Source organism: Copadichromis virginalis, linkage group LG10, assembly GCF_057382275.1.
Source record: "Copadichromis virginalis isolate Kocher_CV1m ecotype Utaka linkage group LG10, C_Virginalis_male_GT1.1, whole genome shotgun sequence".
NCBI lineage: Eukaryota > Metazoa > Chordata > Actinopteri > Cichliformes > Cichlidae > Copadichromis > Copadichromis virginalis.
The window spans coordinates 25,876,977-25,900,126 of record NC_140627.1 but is presented as its reverse complement, the minus strand read 5'-3'; the positions used below and the strand labels follow the sequence as shown (position 1 = coordinate 25,900,126).

The following is a 23,150-nucleotide window of genomic DNA, read 5'->3' as shown; positions in this document are numbered from 1 at the left end:
ATTTTTAATTTCTCTTTGATATTTGGGCCGATTGGAACCCGATGAATGTAAAAAGAAAGAATTACCAGGTTTTGTTTTTTTTTTACCTAATTTTTGTTTCTGAGAAAAATGAGAGCCACATATGAGGACATTAATTTGAAATTTCGATAGAACAGTTGCAGTATAATGTCCTCATAACTGTATATCAGGCACTTGTTGATCAAGATTTAGTATTTTGGTCTAAATAACCCAAAATGTGATGTCCACATGTGTGGACGCCAGGCTGGAGTAAAGTGTTAGAGCTATTTATACCTATGTAAACTTTTATACACTGGTTTTTACCTGTCTTGTTTCAGAAAGGTTTAAAAGGGTAATGTCCACAGTTTATTTGTTTATTTATTTGTTTGAATTCAACATATTTTATTAAAGTAATTGAGCTTGAACACAGAAAAAACTGAATCAAATAATCATAAAATCAAATCACTTGCACTATACTGAAGTCTAATCTACTCTGAGCTAATGCCGGTTTCCAACACTAATGATCGGGTGAAGGAGAGAGATGAGGGTGTGCACGGCCACTGGTGCTCTTATCCCTGTTCTTTGTGATACAATCCAACAGGAAAGCAGTCAAACCCTTGGACATTAGCCAAGTTAACGTTCACAAATATATACACACAGAGGAACTCTGAGCCCCAATGTCAGCATTAGCACAAACATGCCACTTCATACCAAATCTCAGTGTGAGGTCAGGTGTTAGTCTCATTCCATTATTCTGGCTATATTTTCTTACTCATTACTATTAAACTTATACTTAAGACTAACTATTAACAAAATCACACCCCAATAACTCTGTTATTACACTTTGTATTTAATCATAAAAAGGCTGGATGTTGAAACCTTTTACTTCTATTTTGTATGAGCCAGGATTCTCAACAGCTGATACTCTATGTCCAAAAAGTGACAGGTATCGTTTTATGGAGCAAAAAACTTAAGAGCGCATATTTTATAAATAATACCAACAATTACAAATGCAGACCTTTAATAGTAATAAGTAATCCTTTATTTATAATGCATAGCAATATAAAAATAGTAACATATGAAAATATTACAATGGGCACAGATGAATTTGTATCAAAAACAGCAACCAAGCCAAAGTAATGAATAACACACATAAATAACAACTGCTTGAGAGACCAAACAATTTCTTTTCAACTGTTCCTTGGCAGAAAGTTAAGACAGCTATTCAGCTTTAGGTTTCAATAAACAGAAGTAATGGATGCAGTCCCTTTGAAATGTCACACAAAAGTCTACTTATGCATATACTTAGCTTTAACTCTTCTCTTTTTTGTTTTGTATTCCAAAAGGTTTTCATTTTCTCCAGAGGATGTCTCTCTTTCAGTGGTTATCGACTGTTCACATTCATTTTCACAGACTGTTGGAATGTCGATGCTGGCCGAACGTTTCTTGCTAGAATACAATGGCCTAATTTTGCGTGCATTATCTGTCGTCTTTATTTCGTACTGGCATATACTTTTGCCTACTTGTTTTGTTTTTAAGACATTTGTATGCAGTTCATCTATCATTGGAGTAATACCCTCTGGAATGAATGCCCACTGTTTAACTGTGTCTAAAACAGCATTTAGTTTTCCAACTGCATCTTCTGTGCATTTTTTGTCTGTGCTTTCAACTACAGGAGTGTCATTCAAAGTTGATAGAGGACTTTTCAGAGAGTTTTTCATTTGTTTAAAATGGCAAGCCACCTTCAGGCAAGCACATGTGTTATAGTGAGAGAACGTACAACAAGTGCACTGAAGTGTTTCAGCCGATGCAAAAAAACACAGATTTCCAAACAAACTTGGCATTTTTATCACTTTCAAGTCCTCACAGTGTACAAAGTAATGCCTTTCTTTCACTGCAATTCTTGCCAAGGTAGAAATGTCTGTTTCCATGTTTGGATAGATGTCATTGTCAGCCTCTGCTAATTTTGCAAGTAACACTAGATGCTTGCAAAGAAGTCCTCGTAAGCCATATGTACAGTTGCAGTAGGACTCAACAGGGCAGACATCATACACCATGTCTTCTCTTGACTCAGATGGGACTTGATATGCATTAACTCCATGGCTGTTCTTGACTGTAATTTTAAGAGCCCAACCACTTTCCATCAGTCTTGAAGCAGAGTCTGAAACTTGAGACAAGGTGTCAGCAAACCTGTTTTTCATGCGGCCCACATCTTGCAGGGTTTTTATGACTGAGAAGTAGTCGTCGGCCTTCCCTAGGAGCACTTCAATCAGATCATCCAGACGCCTATTCGTGTAGCCAGATAAAAACTGGTATTTCAGGCGGTGGAAAAATCTGAACAAAAGTTATTTGAAATGATTAGTAACTGTAATTGAAGGAATTTAAAGTTTTAATCAAGACTGTATTATTTTTTTAAAAATTGGAATACCTATTGCACACGTCTTTTATAAAGGAATGCTCTGTGCCGGTTTAGCTGATTTAGGCAAATCCACCTACTCTGTTTTTTGTTGTGATAACATAAAAAACGCTGCTAGAATTTAAAGGATTTGCCTAAAACCTGTTCTGGCAATGACATGACGAACCTACTCAGTTTAGCCTCTTGGATTAAAGCATAATATCTTTTTTTCAGCAATACAATTGAATGAGGTCAAAATAATAAATCATACCTTTCAATCACATTGTTTGTTTCAGAACGAGCGTGACTGAAGCGACGGCCGTAGTCACACCACATGTGGCCAATGCCTTCCCAGTGCTTCTGAAAATACTGGCACACCAAAGGGTATTGCTTAAATGTCTGGCAGAACTCTGCTGATGTGGCTTTAAAGTCGTCCTCCTAAGAGAATTGGATGCAACAGAATATATTTCAATCCATTTAACAGACCTATTGAAATCTTTAATATTATGTATTGAAGCCCTTTTCCTTTTATTGAATAACATTAAGAATTTTAAGTTATTAATAATATGTCGTGTTTTTGTATTAAGAAGCAATTATTTCTTCCCTTACAATGGCTAAGAAGGAACACTAAACCTATAAGCATATTTGGTTTCAGCATCTGTCTGTGAAAGAATCCCACTCACAAGTTCTACTGCACAGTGGGTGACACAATGATGTTCTGCACAGCTTAAGTACTTGTTTTGATAAGCAAGATAAGAAGCCAGTTTTAGAAATTGTTTCAAAAATCTATTTTGTATCTCTCTGTAACTTTTTTTAGCAACTGAAAGTTATTATGCTCTTAGTGTAATCAAGAAATCAAAATGTGAAATAGACAAATTACACTTACAGATGTGCAAGCTTTCAGCTTACAAAAGAAAGAAATGATTTCATTTCTCTTTTGGGTGTTAGAAAGCCCATGGACCCCGGACTCTGATTTTGAAAGCCATCGATTAACAGCCTGTGAATGTAAGAGAAAAAAAGTTAATCTGGAGAGAGAGACAGAGGAGCAGCTGTACAAAAAGCATAAAAGAAAGCTGACGTCCAAAAATAACTTTGTCACTCACTGGACAAGAGGACCTGTGCATTACAGAAATCAACCAGGCAAACATATTTTTAAATGTCAAAAAGAGCTTTGAGAAGCAGCCACCAGAAGATGAGTGCACTGTGGTCTTAAATGGATGGACATAGTCACTCAACATTTTATCCCTTTATATTCATTAACCTGAGTAGGTGAATATCACAATAAGGCAAATCATGACAACAGGACCCTGTTGTAAAAATGTGTTTCAGGTGCATCTTAGACAACGTGAAAAGAAAACAATGTGGTTTACCTGCAAGACATGGTACCAGCATAGAAGGATAGCTGACTCTGGAAAAACCTTCTGCAAAGCATTTATTTCCGCAAAGTCTTTGTCAACCATAAATGCTCTACAGAAAAAAAGAAAACACTAAATGAGATTAAACAGTATGAAAATGTTTTTGCTATCTCAAAGCACCACTTCAATGCCAAATTAAACATTTCAACTCACAAGTAGATATATAAAATACTGCATACAGCCTATAGGAATAACTTTAACAACTGGAAAGGAAAGTTTTTTGCAGCCCATGCTGCAGCTATAGCATTAGATTCTGGCATGTTATAACTTTTTTGAAAAGGAATTATTTCAAAATCAATAGCTGTCAATGTATTATTTACCTCGGGGAAGTTGGGAAATGCTCACAAACTATTCCAAGAACAGTTTCCAGGGTTTTCTGACTTTCGTTGCTGACAATAGCATAGGCCACAGGGACTCCATGCCCATGATCATCTCTTACAACAAGTGTGAATAAGGGAAATGAATACTGGTTAACGCAGTGCGTGGTGTCAACAAATACTAACTGTTTTGCATAGTTCTCCATGTTTGATTTCATTACAGGTGTCTGCAAAACAATCATTAGTTCTTGGTCAGATGTGTATGGTTGATAGAAGAGAACATGTTCTTGATGTTTTCCATTAAGTAAGGTATGTACACTTTGACTGTCTCCACAGTTAAAGTGCTTCTTCCTCATCATGCAGGTTCTAACACTGTCAATGTCACGTGGTGTGACAAAATGCTCTCTGTTGTGAAGATCTCTGTGTCCATGTTCTTTGGCCCATTTATGACATTCGGTTAGTACGATGGCTGGCTTAGTTCCAAGGGAAAGCAGTTCCTCAATCTTCCTCCTTAAATCACTGGAAATATTGTTGAAATGTGCGTCTTTTGGGTCCGAAGGATCATGCCCATCATGCTTATCATATGTACGCTGCACGATGACTGTGTGGTCTTTCCAACATTTGAGTACTTTAAATGAAACATAGGCCTTACAGCCCACTGCTCTGTAGCTGTTTCGACTTTTTTTCCCAGCTCTGATGCAGTTGAATTTGTAATAGTCTCTTTTCCTGTCTTTACCTGAGGCAACATTTAAACATTTATAATGTCCATGAAGGGTTAATGAGTTCAATTTTTCTAACACAACACTGAATGGGTCCTCCTGGCATTGTGACACATGCACACAAAGTTGTGTGTCTTTTCCAGTTCTTTTTTTTTCGTCATTCAGAACACTTCTTCTAATTATGTCGTCCATTTCTGGTGGAAAAATAACGAAGGTTTAATTAGTCAATATTCATTAATTCATTTTAACTTGTTGTGGGGTTTTTTGCAATACAATGTAAATATTAAATATAAAACAAACAGGGGCTAAAAGAAGCTAAACTTTTATATGGTATGTCCCAGGGGCAACTTTAACATGATGTCCCAGGGACAACAGCTACGCGATGTCCCAGGGACAACAGCTACGCGATGTCCCAGGGACAACATTTACGCGATGTCCCAGGGACAACATTTACGCGATGTCCCAGGGACAATATTTACACGATGTCCCAGGGACAACATCTACACGATGTCCCAGGGACAACATCTACACGATGTCCCAGGGACAACATTTACACGATGTCCCAGGGACAACATCTACACGATGTCCTAGGGCAACTTCTACACGATGTCCCAGGGACAACATTTACACGATGTCCCAGGGACAACATTTACACGATGTCCCAGGGACAACATTTACACGATGTCCCAGGGACAACATTTACACAATGTCCCAGGGACAACATCTACGCGATGTCCCAGGGCAACTTCTACATGATGTCCCAGGGACAACATTTACGCGATGTACCAGGACAAATTTGTAAATTTCTGGATTACTGTTAATCTCCATAGAATCAAGAACTCATGTCCAGTTTCACAGCTATGGACCAGTTAATTATGTTTCCAGGTGATAGTTTGATTCATAGATTCAGCACACAACCATAAGTCTAGGCCTTTTAGTCCAGATTCTCTTCACTTATGTTTGTAAAATGATCAGGGAAGCTACTGCAATTTTGCCTGACCCAATCCCCGGGCCACGAAACACCCAAAAAGTTGGGGAACGCTGGTCTAGAGAACACTGGTTAGCTAATGCTGTCGTCAAGTAGCCTATCGCTAGCAAACAAACAGCAAGCCAAGTGAGGAACATATGTATAATGCTTACCGTTTATTAAAGGAAAGTATCCTAAATTGACTTCAAATTCGGCGGACAGGTGGCGGTTTTTCGCTTCTTCACTTGTATTTCGAAATACTCGAAGGCGGGTATTTCGAAGTCGCAAAGGAATGACGTCACAAGAAGGTGATTGGTCACTTGCAATGTTGAACCTGGAACAACATTAATTATGATGATGTGGGAACAATGCTGACACGAGGAAATCAGATCGTCCATAAAAGACATTTTATGAAAATTTGGCCTTATTTGACCTTGAAAGAGGGGTCAGAGGTAAAATGTGACATGATATTAAAAATCTTTATGGGGTACTTTCTATAAGTGTTTACATACAGAATAATGAGACACAATACCAAAAACATAACCTTTTTGGCAAAGAAGGCAAAACCAAAAGAAAACATGGTTTGAGGAATTTTTTGTTTGTTTTATTTGTTTGAGTTTTTTGTTGCTGTTTTTTTTTTCCAAGCATCTGCCAAATACCTAAATAATGATATCAGATATTGACATGAGGCTTAGCTGTCCCACTCCCATCTCCCCATACTCACACTCCAGACACTGAACCAGTCCCACTGATATCTGAAGAAGCAGGTGAGTTTATTTATGTCAAAAAATGTGTCTAATTGCAGGAGGATGCTTGGGAATTTAATATGTTTTTCTACACACTATTTATTTTGTAGTACTAATACCCATTGTCACTAAAACTTAGATAAAGAGAGAATTTTTGGAGAAGTATGTATGCTGTCTATCACTGTTGTACACTGTATCAGACTTGCAGGTGATGAGAGTAAAATCAGATTAAAACCTAAACAGAATTTAAAAAAACAATGGTTTTTGTAAATCTCAACACTGAAACAAAGTTTACAATATTTATACACTGCATTCTCGCTGTACATGTGAAGCCATGTTTGAAGAAGAAGAAAGAAAAAAGAAAAAAAAAACATGTTTCCGCCCGGTTTCGAACCGGGGACCTTTCGCGTGTTAGGCGAACGTGATAACCACTACACTACGGAAACTACGCATGCGCCACTAAAGGGTCAATCGGAATACAAATGCAGCACATGTAAAGAAACAAGCGAATATGATGCATGTTTTAATTGTACAATATTATATTATATTAATGATATGCAAAATTGTCATATGTTCTAAAATAAATATGATTTATGACAGCATCCGAAGAAGAAAATGATTAGATAACATTAAAAATGTCATGTGTTCTAAAATATAAGAATAGAAGTCGCAAAAATGTTCTCCCAACAATGACAGATAATATTTTATTGAAAATGAGTCAAAAGAATCTAGTCTTGGCTGTTTGTTTGTATAACTTACATTATTTTCCCATGATACTTAATAGTGTATTAGTAGAGGATTTTTTTTTCTGCCTGTCCCATTTGGTTCTTTAGCCGTCAGAATTGTTGTCTGAAGACCAACAAGGATACCCAATGGATTTATTTTGCCAAATGGATCATCGTGGCATTGCCGTATTGGTCCATTTGATCGACCTTTGTTTTTATTTTTTATTTTATTTTATTTTCAGATGTTACAGACGGGACAGACATGAGTGAGGGATAGGAAAGGGAGAGAGAAAGAGGAAGGAAAAGAAAAACAGAAGGGGAGAGGGACAGTGAGAAAGGGATAAAATAAAATAAAATCTCCTGGATCACCTGTTGAGAGAGAAAGAATAGAAAACAAGCAAAAAAAAACCCAAAGCAACATACTAAACACAACACCATCGCATTAATCTAGCTAAGTGTAAACAGCAATAAATACTAAATATTCAATGTTGTTGTGCAGCACGCAGGACAGACAGCACACAATGTGCTTTGAAGTAGCAGCCAAGAAAGGTGTAATTTAAGTCTACAAAAGTGAACACGCGTGTGCACACCTGTGTGGATCAGCGTGCTTGTATTCAAATGGTTTCCACATGTAATGGTCTGCAAGAGGATGTAGAGAGCCATAGCCCCGTCCCCCAGGGCATGAAGCAGACATGGAGGAGATCCAGGCCCCAGACATCCAGAGGCCCCAGAGTGCGAGAGCCCAAGGAGGACCACCGGAGGGGCATCCGTGCCACCTTCATGGGAAGGGCTGAGGATTCCCAGACGAGGCGTCACCCAGTAGCCACCGAGCAGAAGCTAGAGGGGGCTGCACCGGCGTGCCCGCCGGCTCTGCCGGCAGCCAGCTGTGCCAGAGTGAGCCAAGCCGCAGGCCAAGACGCCGGAGCCCTGAGGGCCCCCTGCACCCCAGAGGAGGCCTGACCGAGCAACAGGCGCCAGGCCCCGCCAAGTAGCCACCGGGAGTGAGCTGGTACATACCTGAGCGCCCAGCCCCGGACACCAAGAACCACCAATGCACCGACCCCTGAGGGCATCAGTCACCGGCAGGGAGTGTGGTGAGGGGAGATAGGCCTCCACACTTTGGAGGGCCTGGGAGTTCCCAGAGAGGTGGAGTCTAAGACTCGACCTGACATATAGACACAGACAAACAGGCACACACAGACACAGACAAACAGGCACACACAGACACAGACAAACAGGCACACACAGACACAGACACAGACAAACAGGCACACACAGACACAGACACAGACAAACAGGCACACACAGACACAGACAAACAGGCACACACAGACACAGACACAGACAAACAGGCATACACAGAGACAGACACAGACAAACAGGCACACACAGACACAGACAAACAGGCACACACAGACACAGACAAACAGGCACACACAGACACAGACACAGACAAACAGGCACACACAGACACAAACATGCATTCCCACCATCATGCACACATATACAAACACTCAGCACTCACCCAACGTAAGGATTGACATAAATGGACATGTACACACAATCACACTCCCCAAACATACTCTATACCCCGGGTCCAGGTACCCTCGCCCCCAGAGGGGGAAACAGAACCCAGACCCAAGAGATGTTACCCTTCCCCCCGGGGTGGAGGCAAGCAGACCATCCCAGGCTCCGCAGCAGCAGGGAGGCCAATCGGAGGACTTTAAGCAGTTGTAGAGATGAAATATTATTTTACTGTTACTATTCATAATCATTATTATTATTGTTGCATCACTTATGATTTATCATTATCATTTCATTGACACATTTATTGAAACTGTTGATGTTACATTAAAGTCTGTATTTCAGGTGTTAGCATAAGCACATAATCTTTCATTGCAGGTGCAACTGTAATCATGTTATACACATATTGCTAATTAAAGAGTTGAAGCTAGGTCAAGTTAATTAATGGTTTGAAGCTACGGGCAGTGCGATGTCTGGCCGATCAATGGAGCCAAGTACAGCTATTGAAAGGTTGCCTACATGTTTACAGTACAATTTACCACATATTATACATGTTGTCTAGGTGTCTAGAGATGGAATAAAGGCCTGTGTGGGTGCATTCAGCAGCCTGCTGCATTTGAGTTTGCCTGGTAACAGATGACTCAAACGGAGTCAGGAAGTATACTTCTAAAAGGTCTTTGTTGAGTGAGGTCATGTACTGAGGTTAAAACACAGACATAAGTCTGCCTGCACACAGACTTGTTTTGCTTGTAAATGGCATGCTCAAGTTCTGTTCTGAAGTGCAGAGGGTGGAATAACAGGAAGCATCTGGAGAAACAAAGGAAGTAGCTGTTCTTTTTTTAGAATATCTCCTACCTGGAATTACTGGAACATGCATCTGCAGTGATGCAGATTACTGGTCATCATATGTTATAAAAAGAGCCCATCTTCACCACATATATGTGTTTTAATAAAATCATTGTTTTGACGCACTATGGACCTTCAGTTATATGTCTCTTTTCTCAAATAGGAATCAGGACACAGTTCAGAAGCCTCATTGTTCATGAAGATTGTTAGTTCACTGATCTGAAACCAGACTTTCTTGTGTAAGGTGAACATGATACCACACTACAGTCGTTTAAGCATAGTTTAAAGATAAAAGACATTTTATGAATATTTTAACCTTATTTGACCTTGAAGGAGAGGTCAGACATCAAATGTGACATGATATTTAAAATCTTTATGAGGTGCTCTAAGTAATAAGGATTTTTGCCCATTTTTAACCAACAAATCGTTAAGTTGACCATGAAAACCTTGTTGGATGTAAGCCAAATTTTAATAGGTTGTTGACATGACCCCACTCCAAACCCTTACAAAGTTTTACCAGAATTCATTCAAAACTTTTCAAGGTACAGAATAATGACACACAATACCAAAAATCTTATGAGGGGGACAAAACCAAAACAAAACATAGTTTGAGCAGTATTTCTTTTGTGTGTGTGTGTGTGTGTGTGTGTGCGCGTGCGCGTGCGTGTGTGTGTGTTTTAACTTCAAGTATACTTAAAGAATGATATCAGATACTGACATGATGATTTTATGGTTTGTCACTGCTCTTATCCAGTGTTGGGAAAGTCACATAAAATTTTGAGTCCTTTACGACCACGAGGGCCTCTCCATTTTTGGTCTCATCTGTTACCAGCTCAAGGATGCACTCTGCTACCTCGGTTGCACTGCGTCAAAAAGATACAATATGCATTTTAAGATGATTTTAAATCCAGTTGTAGAGGGGGAAACCCCCCAAAATGTTGATGTTGTAGGGGTTACTACAAACAAAGACTTACGTTAACACCCGAAGATTCTCTCGCATCTGAAGTCTTGCATCTACCAGGTGGGCAAATTGGCCCGTTTGAGATTTCATTTCAGAGATCAGGTTTGTTTGAACAAAACCTGGGCAAATAGCATTGACCCGTATACCATAGTCTGATGCTGCAAAGGCAGCCTATTGGAAAAAACAACAACACATAGTTAGGCTTTTTAAGTTACATTTCATCTACATAGAAAGCGTAGTGTGAGGATAAACAACAAGTGCTCTTTGTTTCAACATTTGCATTTTTGAAGTTCAGTGTCCAAAGATTCCAAATTTAAAGATGAAGTCTGAAAGATTCTGCACATATCGTGCACGTGCACAATGTTTGCACATTTTTCTAATTTTGCCTCTTACACCTCCACACTGGATTACAAATTTAACCATCCAAAGAATTGTAGTAACCGTTTAGGAACATTTTCAGACAAAAGTAATTAAACAAACTACCACAAACTGTTTGCCAGTGTAGACGTAAAACCAGAGTCAAATTTCAGGCTGTCTGTCCAGAACCAGTACAGGTTTGTTTAAAATGTGTTCATGGAACGGGACAATGCTCCCAAGCAGCAAATCTACAACAGAATGGCCCAAACAGAAAGTAATGAAGGACTTGCAGTCAAAGAGATCAGTGCATAGACAAATACCTGCAAACTTCCATAAACCTGAAAAAATGTTGTAAAGAAGAGTGAGTTAAAATTTCTCCCCAACAATGGGAGTCATACGTGGATGGTTACTGGATATTATTGCTGCTACACGGTGGCTCTACAAGCTGTTGAATAATGTGGTGTTTTTCACTGCAGAGTCCTGTGAACGCTTTCTTTTTCACTTGATGTTATGTGCGAGCGCTGCCTCAGACTGAACTGTGAGGTCAATGTGCAGGAAATGCCAAACAATAAAGTTAAAAATGAAAAAGTAAGGCAAACATTTTATTAGTATTAAATTTGCTCTAGTTTCAATTAATTTCTGCAGAAATTTGATAGATTTTTTTTAAATCTTCTTAAACAATCTCATGGGAGAATCTCTTACTGCAATGGATCGAGTGAATCCGACCAGCCCGTGTTTAGTAGCCGAGTAGACAGGAGCTGTAAGCAAAGGTCCAAGACCTGTAGGATGGGTTATATCAATCATTGTACAGGGTTTAAGTTTAGTGTTATTAATGTAATGACATTTACAATCCTAGTCTGGTATGTCTCCAATTTGTCTCCAATTTGAATTTACAGTATTTACCTGCCAAGGATGAAACATTGATGATGACCCCTCCTTGACCTCCCTTCAATTTGTTCATGTGCTCCAGAGCCAAATAAGTTCCCCTAATAGAGCCCACCTACAGGAAAAAAAACCCCCGTCATTTTGGCATCAGTTCATACAGTGAAAATCTGTTTTCTCTCTGTAAACACTTCAAACAGTCATCTGCATACAAAACATTGTGATGAATAACAGGAAGAATAATGTAACCCAAGCCTACTAAATTTGGACTTTCTCAGGTTGCCAATTGTTTATTTCAGACTAACTAATAAAAGGAACAACATCTTTCTGAATGAATCAGCAATTCATAAATTTGAGGTATTAGAAATATAATTAATTGTTGTGCTTTCTCTTTCTCACAAGGTTTGTGGAGACCATATTCTCCCACTCAGACTCATCGAACATGCCGGCATTGTTGCACAAGATGTCGATTCCTCCAAAGGTTTCTACGGCTTTCTGAAAGGCAGCTGAGAGAGGAGAAAACAGTGCTTTACAATTATGCTAACCTTTGTACCTCCAACATTTATAATCTGATTTCCAATGTCATGTGTTTTACCTTTGAACTCCTCATCTGATTGTATGTTGCATTCCCTGAACAGCATTCGATCTGGTTCGTACTCTTTGCTCAGGGCTTCGACCAAACTCTCCCCTGCGGCTTTATTCTTATCCAGAAGTACAACCTGTTGACAGAAAGGACAGATATGCTGTCAGTTTGTTAGGTACCCATCTAGGCTATTTGAAAACATATGAACTACTTTGACAGACTTGCAGTAATTAAAGGGTGTTGGTAAGTTCCGACACCGCCTTGTGAGGTCGACCATTTTTTATAAATCTTACTTTATTTTTGTGATTTTGCCTGTAGCTTGGTGAGCTGTGATGAAACCCGGGTTGGGCATGCAGGCCACTGTTACTGTTGCTCGTAGTTTAATTCTGCACGTACACATAGTTAGATTTCACACCTACATCTCTGAATCTTATTGCACACATATATTTGGCCACGCTATGCCTGAGTATATTTAGAAGTTGTTTGTGCAGACCAGTGCGAGGCCGGTACAGAAATGGGGAACTATGGGCTGGGAGGTAAGTTAATATGCCAATTTTCATGACAATTGATCTTTCACTATGCAAATGTACTGTTTGTAGGATTGGGAAAAGGTCAGACTGAAGAAGTCACTTGGATGAGTGACGAAACGTGTCTCCCACTGATACGCTACGTCCAGATGAACAGAATCAATTCTTACTTTCACATAAGACTTTAGACTTACGTGAAAGAAGCACAGTTCTATATATAATCCTGTGTAATAATAAGTAGGTTCATCTTTCAGGAAGTTGGCTACAGTGAACTGCTTGCAGACTGACTGGTTTTCTGATTGAAGGAGAATCCATGTATTTGTTTTGTTTGAACTGCTTGAGGCAAATAAAGATTTAAAGACTAGATTGAGGCCATGTCCCTCTTTTATCGCAGAAGTAAAGAATCACATTCAGCCTTTTAGCCTTTCTTTTAGCATGATATCATAAAAAAAACAAACTCTTGTTTGGTTGTTTTCTCTGGGAAAATCATTCAGTTTAATTTAACTGCACCACAACTCCACCACCCCCCACCCGCACCCTCGCAGGTTGACAACCACTAAATCAACTTTTTTACTTTTCACCTCGCTTTTGGCATGATGTCAACAACAACTTTCTTAGTTGTTTTTTCCAACTAAAGGGTGTTGGTAAGTTTTCTGTGGAAACGTACACCACCAATAAAGCTGCAGCATCTTCACGTACAGTTGAGATTAGTTTAATAAGATGATATCTTTATCTATGAAGAAAACTAATATTGATCCCCAATGCCCTTTTCCTGAGCTGATCATATGAGCTGTAACTTAGTGTAAAAATATCTGAATCCAGGCAACTTGCTTAGTTATCTTTAGTTATCTTATATATAATAAATATCTCTTCCTACACTGTTAAATGATGATGTGTCTACCTTTTCAGTCAATGCCTACAATGCCACACGTACCTTGGCACCATTTTTTAGAAGAATCTCCGTTATGGCTTTTCCTATTCCCATCGCAGCTCCAGTCACTACTGCAGTTTTACCGCTCAGAGCCATTTCAGTAGAAGAAGGGACTGAGAAGGTCAGCGTCCGTATGCCTGCAAAGAAATAAGAGAATGTGAAACAAAGAGAAGTTGCTGGCTTTTTATTTGTCACCACCCATCAGGAAGACTAGCAGGTTCTAACGTTTGACATGCAAGAGAGAGCAAGTGAATGTACAAACAATAACAATGTGTCAATAAATCAATGGACCACAGTCAGCAGACTTGTCTTGTTCTGGAGAACACAGCTTGGCCAACTATAGTCTAACTGAGCCAAATATGGCTTGCACTCATTTTGGGGTGGACTTTCTTGGGCTGTTTAGAGCTGCCAGTGAAGAATGTGCTTTGTATTTTAATCCATTTATTCTAAAGCTGCAAGATTGCTAAATAAATTAGACTTCACAATTTCCACAGAAATTACGGTGGGAATGTTGCTTCTGCCACACTTGATCTGTGGCTTGCTGCTGAAAAGAGGAGGCAAACAGGCTGGCCAAACAAATCTGAATAGAGACAGCAGTTGATACTTTTATTGTCAGAGGTTCAATTAAATTAAAAAAAAAAAAAAGTAGACCTTTAATTTCAAAAATCTGATACATTAAAGCATCTCCACTGGCAGAACACTTTTATCTTTAAAATTAGACGTTTCTGGGAATTGTGTTCATAAATTAACATGAGATTTTGGTTATATCGCACAGCCCTATCTGAAGGGTTGGGTGTTTTGAGAGTCAGTTCTGTTTTCATCCACATTCTTCGTTTGTCAGAGTACTGTAGCTCTGCTGGCTCGGTGCGGGTCATGATTTAGTTGAAACCGGACTGTGTTTAACACATTAAGCTTTAGAAAAAGGCATTACAGTCACGATATAAAGAAAGTGCACTCTCCTGAGTGAGAATGTATAATGTATATGTAACCGAGGACAAGGGATGAGTAAACGGGGCAAAGAAATAAATTGATCATTTATTTATTACATGAGTTAGACATACAAATTCCCAGTCATTTCCAGACAGGACTTACAACACATCCTGCTGATATCCCAGCTGTCCATGAGACTTACCACACAAACTGTGCGAAAATAACAACACTGCAACCCGTCACACCCCGCTTAGCGACACTGCAATCGTGGCACACACTGCAAACATGTGCCGCGCTGGAATGGGCTGCTGTGTTCGCTTCGGATTACTCCTCACCCACCCCTGTGGCTTGTCATGTCTTCACAATGTTGTGCTGTGGACATTTATGTGCTTTTTTGTGCAGAGGAGTTTTTTGTTTCCTGTTCTCGTGCTGTCCTACCATGGAAGCACAGCATGAGTAGGGGTCTCTTTTTTTCCTCTTGTACTTTCCCCACTGTAGTGTACATTTCAATGTTTTTTTCCCTCTGATTCTACCAATCTCCGACCTGTATCCCCATGTAATGTTTGTGCCATATGTGTAAGGGTGGGTAGGGGTCCCATTTCACTGCAGGGCAACCTGCATGTGACGAATAAAGCTTTGATTGATTGAAACAATTCGGGTCTCAGCGCAGCTGGGAATCAGTGCTATGCATGGCCTGCGATTGGGAAATAAAGGGAAGTGGCACAAACAATTAAACAAAAAAACAAACAAAAGGGAGGTTAGTCCGCCCTTACACAACTTACTCTCAATCAATAACCGCCTTTACGGCTGGACAGACTAACCAAAACAAAATTACAAATCAATCAAAAGAACGAAAAAAGGACAGCAGAGACAGCACAGCTGAAAAACAAACAACTTTATCAATTAAAATATTACCCAATAAAATATCAATTTTAGGAAACCATTCAAAATCATGAAGCTAAAACAAACACTCAATATACCTACAATATTGATCAGTTTCCCTGCGCGCAGTCGATCTAGGGCAGGGCTTGATCAATTCTTCTATTAAAATTCGTGATCACACTAAAAAAGTCCAATGACACATTAAAAATAGGCACATGCAATAGCAAACGATCCAAACAAAAATGGCAAAAGTCTCTTACCGACAGTATACCCACTCGCACCTGAGTGAATTAATTGCCTCTGATTTTTTTTCCACACACCCACTACCTTTTCACAGCTCTTTTTTTTTTTCTTTTTTTTTTCTTTTTTTTTTTTTTTGCCTGTCCCGTTTGGCTCTTTTGCCATCAGAATTGTTGTCTAAAGGCAAAGAAAGATGCCCAATGGATTTACTTTACCAAATTGACCATCCCAGCCTTGCCGTAATGGTCCATTTGATTCACCTTTTATTGTTTATTTTATTTTCACTTACTGAATACGGGACAGACTTGACTGGGGGAAAGAAGGGGAGAAAGAAAGAGGGAAAGAGAAACAGCTGAGAAGAGGGACGGGGGAGAAGGGCAAAAGACAAAAACCAACAGAACGGGCAGAGAAAAAAAATGCATATATCAATCACCTGGGTCACCTGCTGAGAAAGAAAAAAGAAAACAAGCAGAAGAGAACAAGAGTAATAGAATAAACAACATCACAATGATATATGGGAATATGACAGTAAATACTAAATGTTAAACATTATTGTGCAGCACATAAGATCAACAGAACACAGTGTGCTTTGAGGTAGGAGCCAAAAAGGGTGTAGTTTGTGGGTGTGATCACCCGTGTATACACCTGTGAGCATGGACGCGCTTGTTTTTTTTTTTTAAAAGGTTCCTTCATGTAATAATCTGCTAGAGGGTGTGGGGGGGCCACAGCCCCGTCCTTCAGGGCATGAAGCAGGTATGGAGGAGATCAAAACTCCAGACATCCAGAGGCCCCCAGAACACAAGAGACCAAGGAAGACCAACAGAGGGGCAGCCGCGCCACTGTCCCAGAAAGAGCTGAGGAGAGCCACAGATGAGGGGTCACCCAGCAGCCGCGGAGCAGAAGCCAGGGGGAGTTGCAGTGACGCGCCTGAGTAACCGAGCCCCAGGCCGAGAGGCCGGGGGCACCCCACCTCCGAAGTGGCCCGAGCGAGCCCCAGGCTCCAGGCCCCGATAAGCGGCCGCCAAGGAGTGAGCCGGTGTGTACCTGGACGCCCACCCCCGGACACAAAGAGCCACCAACGCACCGATGTCCGAGGGGGACCGCCACTGGCAGGGGAAGTGGTGGTAGGGGGAGATAGGCCTCCATACCTTGGAGGGCCTGAGATGTTCCCAGAGAGGTGGCGCCTGACACCCAACCTGACATATAGACACAGACATACAGGCACACACAGACACAAACATCCATTCCCACCCTCATGCTCTCATATGCACTTACTCCACACTCACCCAACGTGGAGACAGACATAAAGAGACGTTGTACACACGATCACACTCCCCAAGCGTACTCTACAAACCGGGTCTAGGTGCCCTTGCCCCTGGAGGGGGGAACTGCACCCAGACCCAGGTGGTGTTACCCTTTTCCCTACGGTGGGGGGAGGCAGACCGCCCCGACTCTGCAGCAGGAGGAAGGCACCTTTTCACAGCTCTTCAGCCAATCACCTGGCAGAGCAACAAACTGCCAGGTGACACTTGTTACATATAGAATAACAATAGAAGACAATGCTGAAAACTAGTGATGGCCAAATGAAGCTTTCTGAAGCACTGAAGCTTGTATTGAAAAACGGTTCATTACTCGAAGCTTTTCAACACAGTCCTGTTTGGTGACATCTGGTGGCCAAAAATACAAAGAGCAGCTTGAATCCACAAAATAAAACCAACTGCTTCATTACGATTGCCTACTCTACAGAGTGGAGTTTTGTCTGATATTGGGCCGCTGTTGTGTTGCTTTGAACGTGTATTTTTTGGTGGTTAAAAAAAATGTGTTTTATTTGTTTAATAAATAGTTTTGACCAGTAAACTCTCAAGGTTCAAGGTTCAAGGTTCTTTATTTGTCACATGCATAGTTATACAAGTATAACACACAATGAAATGTAGCCTGACACGCTCCTCGACATGTGCAAAATATATATATATATATATATATATTCACCCAATATACATTGGGTGAATGTGCAGCAGTAGCAGCAAGCAGGTGAATTCTGTACATTAATATGAATAGACATCTGACTATTTTACAGGATAGACAATATAAACATATTTAAAATTAAAGGAATTGAAATGTACATTGTGCCTTGGTTTAGTGTCTGGAAGAGTCCTGTCTCAGTCAATTATAGATGATGTGAGAGGGCGGGTGTGTGTGTTTAGGGCACGGATGGCTTGGGGATAGAAGCTCCTCTTGAGTCTCTCTGTCCTTTCCCGGAAGATGCGGAACCTTCTACCAGATTGCAGAAGTTGGAACAGTTTGTTGCCAGGATGGGACGGGTCCTTCAGTATCTGCGCTGCTCTAGTCCGGCATCTCCTGGTGTAGGTGTCCTTGTTTAAACATGCACCATGGTGTGGTCTTCCTTTGCTTGTGACTTCTTGATGTTAGTAAATACAATAATTGAAAAATACCACGTTACATATTGTGGCATGCAGAGGAAAATTTACAAAGAAGCTCACAGAGAGAGATTGTTATTCAACCCCAAGCTGGTAGGGGGAGCTCTTTATTACAACACACACTGATGCCACACTGTGCTTCGAGGGTCATCAACAGCATAACAGAACTCACCCATGGTTTCATTCATTCTATAAAACAACAACTGTAAGTGCCTTTGAACCACAGTACAAACACAACATTCAGGATAACAGTTAAAAGTAGTGTAACCATAAACAACAAAACAAGAACATCCAAACAGCAGCACGCGTCCCAAGGCATGATGGGAGAGAACTAGCCGCTCCCCCAACACGCCACAATATAATATATACATATAATAATGTACAACACATTATGGAGTATGCTTCTGCCCTGAGGTCCTGCCTCCATGCACTTATGCAATTAATCGCTAGACAGGTGTATTTATAAATAATATTATATTAGGGAAATTTTCCCAGACATATTTTTGACCTGTGGGTAGAATTGATTGTGAAATGGAAAGGAAAAATGCTTATGAAATTGCAAATTAAAAACATGATGCATTTAAGGTAACCCTTTTTCATTTTTATTTAAAAAGAGAATTTGTTCTAATGTGCGATGGCCGAACCTGTTCCTTTTGGTGGAGATCATTTATCCTGCCTTAAGGAAAATCCCTTCACATGGCCCAGAGGAGGCTGGAGTGCAGAGAAACTGGTAGAGATGCAGTTTTACAGTCTACCTGGGCCCCACAAACTATCAGCTAAAGAGAATAAATAAATTCAATTGCTGCACATTTGGCAGACTAACATTTTCAGATTAATTAAACAATAAAATATATATTTTTACAACATTACATGTAAAGAGTCAAGTGGAAGTTTTTCTAAAGTTATTTAATGATATTTATATTATGGAGGCAGATTTTTGACATTTTATCTTTTTCCCATTTTCAGATATAATAAACACGCACAAAACAAAAGTAAACGGCCAGAACACAAAGCTGTAAAACCCACCCGATTGACAAAAATCAACTCAAAATTCTCCCACACAACAGAACCTCCTCTATTCCTCGCTGGCTCCAAATCTCTCAGTGGAATGATCAGTGGTTCGCTATCTGTCACCATCAAAACACTCCACAAATCCCGTGAATGATTCGCTTCCTTATAAACCATTGAATCAGATACCGAAGCAGTTAGGTTCTAAATGAAGCTTCGGACGTCACTGATCACGTGACTCTGGCCAAACGAATCAAGCTTCGATACAGTGCTTCTGAAGCAGTGTGTTGATTTTTTTGACACACGCACCGGAGCTTCAGCTTCAAGCGGGCCATCACTACTGAAAACTACTTTCGCTCATTCGTCCTTGTCGTTGTAGGATGTCTTTGAGTTCAGTGATCTAGCTATAGTTCAGTTTTTGGAGAAAGGACCCTTTGACATCTCTCGAGTAGTTTCCGTAGTGTAGTGGTTATCACGTTCGCCTCACACGCGAAAGGTCCCTGGTTCGAAACCGGGCGGAAACACATTTATATTACATTTCAGTATATTCATTGTTATACCAATACATACAAAAGTCTTATGTGAAAATGTCCCCAAAATTTCATTCTGTTCATCTGGACGTAGCGTATCATTTGTAGACACGTTTCCTCACTCATCCAAGTGACTTCTTCATTCTTATCCTTCCCCGATCTTATAAACAGTACTTTTGCATAATGACTGACCACTGATCAATGGTCATGAGAATTTGCATATTAATGATCAAGGCACTGACCTCCCAGCCCATTGTTCCTTCAGTGGTGCTAGTTTCACTCATTATGCAAATATACTGTTTATAAGATTTTGGAAACCTGCTGAGACTGAAGAAATAACGTTGATGAGTGACGAAACGTATCTCCCACTGAAAACGCTACGTCCAGATGAACAGAATCAACTTTTGGGGATTTACTTACCGGGACCACTGAGCATGCATCAAGATGTGACGTGCAAGTACTATGAGTTACGTAATCACAATCAAAATATGTACTGTATATGTGTTATATACTACATATGTAACAGTCACTCCACAGAAAAAACAGTTTCTGCTGAATTTTCGTCAGCAGAAACTGGACACAATAATAATGAACATCTTAATGAACGTCTTCAAGCAACTTAAAGAAGTCCAGACGCTTTTCTTTGCAAGCTCCTTTGACTACGATGACCTGGATGACTGAGAACCTTCACAGACAAATAATGAACATCAGCTGAACCTGCAAACACATGAATGCAGCGATATTATTTTATTTAAATTATGCCAATTTCAGTGTAATGTGTTTGTGTTCAGAGGGGATTCAGTCAAACTTAACTGCAGCTTACCGTGCCAGTTTATCAGACGGTCTGTGCCACTCAAACTGTGTGCGTTGTTTCTTCAGAGATGCACTTCATAACTGTAAAATATCGCACACAGCGACTCTCGCACTTCTGAGTCTTCTAATGGTCAGGGATGAAAGCCATCACGACATGGTTTCCGTAGTGTAGTGGTTATCACGTTCGCCTCACACGCGAAAGGTCCCCGGTTCGAAACCGGGCGGAAACAGTTTTGGTCCGGGGTGAAAGAAATGTCTTATCGATGGGCATGTGCAAAGGTCACTCAGGTTAATTACGGTAAAAGGAGCAACTTAACAAGGAAGATTTACTCAGAAGAAAAGCTGACCACAGAAACTGGGATCCACAGTTAAAGCCGGATAGAGATTGATTACACAAAAAAAATGTTCATTTTCATCGCTGACACTATTACCTAATCAAATCACTTAACGCCAACGGCCCCTCCCCTACCTTCGCTCTGCTCTCATGCAGCTTGTTGAAGAAGTTTAGAGCCATGACAGAAAAAAAAACTGAAAATAAATGCAGAATAAATGTGTGAATTTAACCGAAATGTTAGCTGCTAGGGATGCAGTGGCTCCATGGAGAAGTGCAGGAGGATGGACAGCAGTCCCAAGAAGACAGTGAGGACAAGACAGCGCGAGGTCACCTTAACAAGGTAAGAAAATAGATGGATTCAAGTACAATGAGTGAGTCACCATTAACAGCGTTAATTGTAGCTTTTAATTGTCACGTGCTGCACTGCTGCAGTGCATAAGCAGTGTTGGTCAAGTTACTTGAAAAAGTAATCAGTAACTAATTACTGATTACTTCCCCAAAAAAGTAATCCCGTTACTTTACTGATTACTTATTTTCAAAAGTAATTAATTACTTAGCAGGGCTCTAGAGTGCGACCAATTTGGTCGCAAATGCGACCAAATTTTTCAGTGGTGCGACTAAAAAAAAAAATTTGGTTGCACCTGTGCGACCAAATGTTCGGGTAGCAAAAAAAAAAAAAAAAAAAAAATCTGTAACCTTCCCTGTGGTCAACAGACACACATTTTGCCCCTATCGTGGACTAAACCAATCAGAGATAGTAAGGGGCGGGACCTCTCTGATTGGCCGTGGTCCAGTTGAAAGTGCAGGTGGAAGTGGGCGGTGAGTAGCTTGAATAAAGCCATACCAACTCATTAGATCCTGACTCGACTTTTAAATATAACTGTGTTTTGCCAGAAACGCCAGATTCTCAGATTAAAGCTCACAAAACCATTTCAACAACAACCTAACAGCAGATGAGAGCAGGTACACGGACTCCACACAAAGACGTAAACACAGAACGGACCCGACGCATCAGAATCAACTTTGTCTTTCTCGGCTTTCTCACCCGACAGCCCGCAGACGGACACGCTGTCGGAGCTCAGTGATCCTGATGCGTCCGGTCCGCGCTGTGATTACGTCTTTTTGCGCTGATTCTGAGCTGCAGGTTTTGTCTCTCCAGCCAAAATTCACCAAGCCAGCAGCAAAAGAAGCAGCAAACTGCGCTTCACATTTGATCAATGTCGTCATGAATTTTGCTGTTTTGCTTCCACGACTATTAAAATCACACTCCATGCACAGCTAGCTCTCTCTCTCTCTCTCTCTGTACTTCAAGAACAGTTTCCCGTCTCCAATCTCTGTTTTCTGTATTATTCATTCGCTTATTACCCACCAGTCTACTGTTGTTTACAGCGCTGTGGCTGCTGTCTTTTTCTATTCTTTTTTTCACTTAAATGACCTCGGACAAGAAAGCCTGTTTTTTCTGTTGTTCAATACTGAAGAAATTTAAACTTTATATGCAGAACATTGTAGAATATTTTTAAGGTTATCTGCTATAAAAAGCCAGACCAGGAAAATCTCCTTCATGTTTTTCTGTGTTTTATTCTCAGTTACTTTCACACAAAGGCATCTGCTGTGATGCTCACAATTCTGATGAAGTCAGTACTGATAAGTGATCAGAATTATAATATTTCTGACTCTTCTGGCTAAGTTGTTTCGAATCGGGACTTTGAAAACCAGAATCGAATGGATTATAGAAATCAGTGATGATACCCAGCCCTAGTGAGCCGCCTAGGCACGACAGAAGTGGATGTAGCTGTAATAGGAAAAGAACTATTGCTAACTTTTCTCTTAAGTTAAGGCCTGATCCTTCTGAAATTCATAGCCAGTGCTCTGACACGGTGTCATCAATCTTTGAATGCTGAAAAAGCACAGTGTATCCAGACAAACACATTATATTACATAAATTATTATAAAATTTGTGTGCGCCTAACTTTTGTACCGTACCGGTACGCCCATGGCAAAAAGTTAGTCTAGAGCCCTGCTTAGTTACTTTTTATAAACACAATTTACAACCTGAAGAGGTGATAAAGCGATAGATCTTTCA

The 23,150-nt window shown here is 40.3% G+C and overlaps 2 protein-coding genes and 3 non-coding genes across 5 annotated transcripts; 2 read left to right on the top strand and 3 right to left on the bottom strand.

Moving 5' to 3' along the window:
* Window positions 1–1,012: 1,012 nt before the first annotated feature.
* LOC146700586 (uncharacterized) lies at window positions 1,013–6,141 on the bottom strand. Its single transcript, XM_085470827.1, has 6 exons — window positions 5,984–6,141; window positions 4,128–5,037; window positions 3,763–3,859; window positions 3,279–3,389; window positions 2,664–2,830; window positions 1,013–2,331 (listed from the first exon to the last, which is right to left on the bottom strand). The coding sequence occupies exons 2-6, from the start codon at window positions 5,033–5,035 to the stop codon at window positions 1,287–1,289; spliced, it is 2,328 nt and encodes a 775-aa protein (XP_085326953.1). The 5' UTR covers window positions 5,036–5,037; window positions 5,984–6,141; the 3' UTR covers window positions 1,013–1,286.
* Window positions 6,142–6,929: 788 nt separating this feature from the next.
* On the bottom strand, window positions 6,930–7,002 carry trnav-aac (transfer RNA valine (anticodon AAC)). The gene has a single exon. It is a non-coding gene; the product is annotated as a tRNA-Val (tRNA).
* A 2,381-nt stretch (window positions 7,003–9,383) lies between these two features.
* LOC146700584 (15-hydroxyprostaglandin dehydrogenase [NAD(+)]-like) lies at window positions 9,384–14,060 on the bottom strand. Its single transcript, XM_085470845.1, has 7 exons — window positions 13,896–14,060; window positions 12,447–12,570; window positions 12,251–12,357; window positions 11,873–11,969; window positions 11,672–11,748; window positions 10,626–10,783; window positions 9,384–10,514 (listed from the first exon to the last, which is right to left on the bottom strand). The coding sequence occupies exons 1-7, from the start codon at window positions 13,986–13,988 to the stop codon at window positions 10,379–10,381; spliced, it is 792 nt and encodes a 263-aa protein (XP_085326971.1). The 5' UTR covers window positions 13,989–14,060; the 3' UTR covers window positions 9,384–10,378.
* Window positions 14,061–19,841: 5,781 nt separating this feature from the next.
* trnav-cac (transfer RNA valine (anticodon CAC)) lies at window positions 19,842–19,914 on the top strand. The gene has a single exon. It is a non-coding gene; the product is annotated as a tRNA-Val (tRNA).
* A 976-nt stretch (window positions 19,915–20,890) lies between these two features.
* Window positions 20,891–20,963, top strand: trnav-cac (transfer RNA valine (anticodon CAC)). Its single transcript has one exon. It is a non-coding gene; the product is annotated as a tRNA-Val (tRNA).
* Window positions 20,964–23,150: the final 2,187 nt, after the last annotated feature.